Source organism: Fukomys damarensis, unplaced genomic scaffold, assembly GCF_012274545.1.
Source record: "Fukomys damarensis isolate Sample0158 unplaced genomic scaffold, DMR_v1.0_HiC HiC_scaffold_15, whole genome shotgun sequence".
Taxonomy (NCBI): domain Eukaryota; kingdom Metazoa; phylum Chordata; class Mammalia; order Rodentia; family Bathyergidae; genus Fukomys; species Fukomys damarensis.
This window is the reverse complement of record NW_022900927.1, coordinates 63,384,413-63,390,921: the sequence shown is the minus strand read 5'-3', so window position 1 is coordinate 63,390,921 and position 6,509 is coordinate 63,384,413. Positions and strand designations below refer to the sequence as shown.

The window sequence follows — 6,509 nt, the reverse complement described above, 5'->3', positions numbered from 1 at the left end:
TTGACACTGGGTATCGAACTCAGTTCTTTGTACTTGCAAGGCAGGTGGCAGAACCACTGAGCTAAATTCCTGGCCCTGTTCATAATATTCTTATAATATCCTCTTAAGGCCTGTATTGTCTGCAGTGATGACCTCTCTTTCATTCTTGATATTGAAATTTCTGTCTTCTTTCTCTCTTTTTATTTATTCAAAGAACCGGCTTCTGGTTTTATTTATTTTCTCTCATTTTTTTTCTATTTATTTCAGTGATTTGTGTTGTTATGCTTGTTCTTTCTTCCTTATGCTTTTAGTGTAATTTCCCCCTTTTTTATAAGTTCCAAGATGTAAACTTTAAATTGTTGAATCTTCTTCTCTAATGTATTTAATACTGTGAATTTAGAAGTAGTGCTTTATGTGTCACCCACATATTTCAATGGGTTGTATTTTCATTTTCATTAAACTCACATATTTTCCACATTCTCTAATAGATTCTTCTTTGATCTATAGGTTATTTAGAAGTATAGTGTTTATTTTTCAAATATTTGGGGAAATCCCTATATGTATGTCTTTTCTGTTGTGACAAAGAGCATACTTTGCCTATTTTAAACATTTCAAATTAATCAAAACTTACAGACTATTGCTTCATCTGTCTTCAACATATCATCATGAATGTTCCATATATAAACTTACAATGTATATTATGCTGCTTTGGTGGAATGGTCTATAAATGATAGAAGAGGGCTCCCCATATCAACATAGTTGCTAGTATTATTAAAATTCATAAAATTGTTAAGTTTTAAGAAGTCTGTCAATGAGAGAATGGTATCGCCTAAATACAAATACAAACTTGTCTGTTTTTTCCTTTCATTCTTATGAGTTTATTCTGTAATTTAGAACCTATTTCTAGGTGTGTCTACATTTAAAATATTGTATCTTTTAAATGAACTGATTTTTGTAAGTAGTATTCAATATCCACTGTTATCCTTGATAATATTCTGTTATGTTTCCCCCAATATTGATATAGCTACTTCAGCTTTCTTTTCATTAACATTTGTATGGCACACCTACTTCAATGTTTTTGCTTTTAACTTATTTACATCCCCATCTTTTGATATAAGCTATATACCTTTTCCACTAATCCTTTAACATAGTAACCATAATTACTGTAAAGCCTCTGTCAAATAATAGCAACACTTGAATTATCTCTAGGTCTGGTTTCTTAACACCGGGAGATGGATAAATATTATTTATGCCTAGAAATGGGCAGTTCTTTCCTTCTGCTGCCTACTGTTATAGAAGATTGAGCCAGTCTAGTTATTAGTTGAACAAGGCTTGCTTGTTGTGGGACTGTAGTTACTTTCACTGTACCACTAACTTCCAATTTCTTTATCAGCAGGGCCTGCTGCCCTATTTTCTTTTTTTCTTTTTCTTTTCTTTTTTTCTTTCTTTCTTTTTTTTTTTTTTTTGGTACCCGGAATCAAACAAACCTTGCACTTGTGAGGCAGGGAGCAGCACCACTGAGTGAAATCCCCAGCCCTTGCTCTATTCTTAATGTGAGCACCAGGTACTTGCAGCATGGAAGGCTTCTTGCTTATGTTCTTGCTCTTCTTCTACTGCTAACTTGCTTCTCAGATATAGAGTAGGGTTTGGGATTCTCTTGCCCTGTCCTCAGTCTTCGATGGCCCTGTGCACTTGGTCTTCAGAGCTGGGGCCCTCTTGGTGTTTCTGTCCCTCTGTGTTGGCAGCCAGACTCAGGCAGATCAGTCTTGAGAGGAAGGTGTTACTCTACCCCTCTAGCAACACAAAGCTTGTGCTCTCCATCTTCGCCTAATGTTTCCTCCACTCCCTGCGTAGCCTTTGCTCTATAGGAGAGAGGCTGATATAACCTGTTGCCATACTTGAGAATGCCGCTGACCTAGGCCCTGTAGTACCCTCCCCTCTCTCCAGCTGTCCCAGGCTGGAGATGTGTGGAAAAGGGCTGGTGAGTGACACAGACTCCCAGCGGCCCTGAGCTTGGAGAACTCCATCAGCTGCAGCAGGAGGAGGGAAGTGGGCTGATTCCCTCTCACTAGGGTGATAAATGTGAATGTCTTCTTGCCTGGTTTTATACCCTGACTGTGATCATGATTTTTAAAAATTACCTGTATGATCTGCTTTCATACCAGACAGTTTTAAGAAAATAATGAACAGATCTTTCTGAACAGTGATTTTATGCTTTTGGAATGTCCACAACACTAAATACACTGACATTCCAGAAGAACCCTGTATTTAATTATATTAGCCCAGAGTGTGACATAAAGATGCTCACTTTTGGTTGAAGTTAGACAAGGTGTTTAAAGTATGAGGATGACCCCATCTGTTTCCTGATGTTTCAGGCATTGGTGGTAACTTGGTGGCCATTCAGGCGAGCAGGATTTCTACCTACCTCCATCTGCACAGCACCCCTGGAGAGCTGCCCGAGGAGCCCAAGGGTTGCTACCACCCACTTAGGACTTTCTTTGGACCAGGTATGTGCGTGGGGCTCCTCCATGTTTTCTGTCAGGAACTGTTGCTGTCTGAGACTATAGGCAGGCAACATTTGTTGTGTACAGATTTTGTAACGTTGCACAATCTTCTCTTTCTGAGTGCTAATCTCAGTGAATAAATTACTCATCCATATCAGTTTGCAGTTACTGAGGATCTTTGTATAATTTTTCTCTTTCATCCTCTCTCTGGGATATCTTGTTGTGTGAGTCAGGAAAGAATAACCCTAACCCACACCCAAATGTACCGCTAAGTGGCTTCAGGAGAGAGATGTACTCTTTATCCTGTTTTAATCTTTTTGGCTATTCTTTTTTTTTTCCCCCCTTTAGTACAGGGACTTTAAACTCAGGGCCTTCAAACTGAGCTACATCCCCACTCCCCTTTTATTTTGAGATGGAGCCTCTCTGAGTTGCTGTGCTGCTTCTGCCTCAGCCTCCCTCCACCAGACCCAGTGTCTTGTTGAGCTTTCTAAATGCAGCAGTTGGATCTAAACAGGACAAGGGGAGAACGTAAGATGTAAGGGTCAGTGCATCATTTCTGTCAGCCAGGTACATGATTACCGAAAAACGGATGAGGACTTTAAACCTCATAATCCTTGTCACAGTTTTTCCTGGTGAAAATGAAGTATAATTATTGACTTTTGAATGAAGCTCAGAAATGCTTGGCACTGATTAAAACATTTCAGTATTTTAAGAACTTTGTATTTTCTCTTTGATCTTCACTCTCTTTTTATGATAGATATTAAAGTCCAACCACTGAACTTCATAGCAAATTTTTATCATCCACCTTCACTTAATGACATATCACCTAGCGGGGAAATTTCAAAGAATTAAGTGAACTGTAAATAACTGCAACTTATCCTTAGCAATTGAACTTTATGTGATATACTACCTAGAAAGTAGTCCTCACGTCTGAATAACTGATATATTTTTAGCCAAAATATGCTTTTGTTTTAATGACTTTTACATTTTGTCTTTAGGAGTAAATAATAAATCTGCCCAAGTTCTGCTGCTTTTAGTGATTCCTGGACATTTGATTTTCCTTTACACCATTCATCTGATGAAAAGTGGCCACACTTCTCTAACTGTGATCTTTGTCGTTGTGTACTTATTTGCTGCTGTGCTACAGGTAAAAGTTAAAGCCTCTTGAATTTTTTTTTTTTTTTGCTCAGTGCTATAAAGCTATAACTGTATACATCTAAAGGCACATCACATAATGTACCATTTCAAAAATTGACCGAATGCCTTTGTGCTGATTTGACCTTGAAACCAATAACCTCAGGGCTACTTTTCATATCATGCATTATATAGAATCTTTGGATTTTCCATTTCCTGGATTCTGTGTCTTTCCTTTTTTTTGGCTCTTTTGTTTTGTACAAATATAATATCCAACAGATTCTTCAAGAAGAGTGCATGGGAATACATTTTTTAAAAATCTTTGCATGTTATAATAAATTCCTTCCTCTCAATAGGTTGATTGGATATAAAATTCTGTTTCTTGGGATGTTTTCTTGCTTTGTTTTGTCTTTGTTTTTTGACACAGGATCTCACTATGTAGTTCAGGCTGGCCTCAAACTCATTGTGATCTTCCTGCCTCAGCCTCCCAAGTGCTGGATGTGCACCACTATGCCTGGCATAAAATTGTTTCATTTAGAATTTTGAAGACTAAATAGCTTTATTGCCTTTTGATTACTTGTTACCATTGAGAACAATCAGAAACCATTCTTGGGCCGGGGATTTAGCTCAGTGTTTCTGCCGCCTGCCTTGTAAGCACCACAAGTTCCTGAGTTTGATCCCCAGTACCAAAAACAAAAACAACAACAACAACAAAATATTAATTAGATCTAATAAATTGTAAGAAAAGAAAAGAAACCATTCTCTTTCCTGACCCCATTGTATATAACGTTTATGTCTTACAAGCTTTTTAAGAACTTCTCTTTTTACTTTCCTTAAATTTCTTAAATTTCATAAATGTACTTGAGGTTTCTTAAATTTCATGTTGCTATATCCTGTATGCATGTATTTTGTCTGTTTTCTTTGACTTTATTAATCTAAAAACTCATGTTTTTCACTTCTAGGGACATTTCTTGCAATTTTTAAAAGTGATGAAGTCTTTCTTTCTGGAATCTTATTTGATTCCTGAATCTCTTGCATTAAATTTTTTAGTATTTTCTATTTCTTTATCTCTTTTTCTCATCTTTCTAGATGTCCACCCCTTCTAGTTTCTCTGTTGTGTGAAAGGCTTTTTTAATTTTTAAGAAAATTGCTTTTACTTTTCAAAATATGTAATTAGTATAATATATGTTCAAAGATTTAAAACTAAATACTTTCAAAAGGTTCTGTCTTCCCAGTTGCATTTCTCAGAGATAGTCACTTTGAAATATTTTAGCTGTAAGTTTTAAGGTAACATGCCTAAACTTCAAGTTTATGATTAATCTCCTTTAGGTTTTGCTACTAAAAGTTGAGAACTTGGTGGCCTTATAATGCTCTGTCTTTTCCATATAGTTATATCACAACTTTTTGTTAAATTGGTTGTCCATGACATGTTATTAGGCCTCTGTAAACGTTATATAGAGGCCGGGTTTGGTGGCACACGCCTGTAATCCCAGCACTCTGGAGGCAGGAGGATCGCTGTGAGTTTGAGACCAGCCTGGGCTACATAGTGAGTTCCAGGTCAGTCTTAGTACATAATGAGACCCTGTCTCAAAACAAACAAACAAACAAACAAATAAAAAAAACCCAACATTATATAGAGGCAGTTAATTTACTATGTTTATATATCTGTGTTTTGTGTTTTTCTTTTTCATTTATATCATTTTCCATAAACCAATCTTTAATTTTTTTTCCGGCTGTTTGAACTTTGAGTTCTTGGTCATGATTTCTTGCTAAACTTTGTAGGTTTGGTACCTTCTACAGGGAGGAATCCTAATCCCTTGAGATGGATTAAAATAATTCTTGAAGAGATGGCATTGACTTTGGCCTTAGAAGAGTTTGACATTCAGTAAAGAAACTAAAGAGTAGGTATAGGGAACAGGGAAGGGGATGTTGCTAGAACCTCTGCTGCGGGTCCTGGCCTCCTGTGATCCATTACAGCCCAGGGCAAATTAAAGACTAGACAGGAAATGAGACTTAGAGTGGAGAAACTAAGTCTTGGGTCCTGGTCAGTACTGTTGATGGCAGCAAAGACAAAGGCCCCCAAGTGCTTCCAGTATTTATTGATTACAATCATGGGAAGGAATAGGGAGCAGGGTGTGCGTTGAAGGTATCTAGTGAAATACTGCCAAACACCTGGCATGATGGTGCCAGGCATGGCTGTAAAGGAGAAAGCACTGCTCGTCTTGCTTGGATAGAACAAATAGGTGCTGGGTCCAGGTGCAATTAGCAAGCAACCCATCGGATCAGTGGGAAGCCATAATTGAGTGGGAAGGGTTTTAATTGGGTCATGCTGACCTCAGCTGCATGGAACTCAGCAGAGCCCTGCCACTTGAGGGCCTGTGTTTCCTTTGGAGTCACATAGAGCTTTGGCCTGACTCCTGATACAAAGTAATATAACTGAATTATGAAAAGCAAGAAGCAGGTGCCACTCATAGCCCGCTAGTACTGGACAGGGATGTCTTCTGGAAGTAGGTACTTAGATATAATTCCAGGAAAAACTGTACTGATGATAAAGATGGTGATGGGTTAGCTGGCATTTATAGTGTTTCCTATACACTGAGTGCTGCTTTTCTTTCCCATGTATCAGTTCACTTAATTTTCACAAAAAACAATGAGAGATTTGTTCTTTTCCTTTTTTTTCTCTTGGCAGTGCTGGGGACCAAACTCAGGCCTTGCCCATGTTATACACTTCTCCACTGAGCTATAACCCCAGCCCCAGGGTTAGTTTGTTTGTTGAAAATCAGTAATTTTCAAAGTGCCAAACATATACAACAATGCATTGTGTATAGGAAGAAAATATATTTATATTATATTTATATAATATATATTTATAATTTATAGATTATTTGTTTT

General features: G+C 37.5%; 1 protein-coding gene across 4 annotated transcripts in view; it reads left to right on the top strand.

Annotated features, from left to right (window-relative positions):
• The window catches only part of Slc41a2 (solute carrier family 41 member 2), a 109,647-nt gene that overhangs the window by 77,712 nt on the left and 25,426 nt on the right, over positions 1-6,509 (top strand). For all 4 annotated transcript variants that reach the window (XM_010631322.2, XM_010631323.2, XM_010631324.2 and 1 more), the window contains exons 9-10: positions 2,355-2,486; positions 3,482-3,630. In XM_010631322.2, the coding sequence (XP_010629624.1) occupies positions 2,355-2,486; positions 3,482-3,630 (281 nt within the window). The remainder of the gene's footprint in view (positions 1-2,354; positions 2,487-3,481; positions 3,631-6,509) is intronic.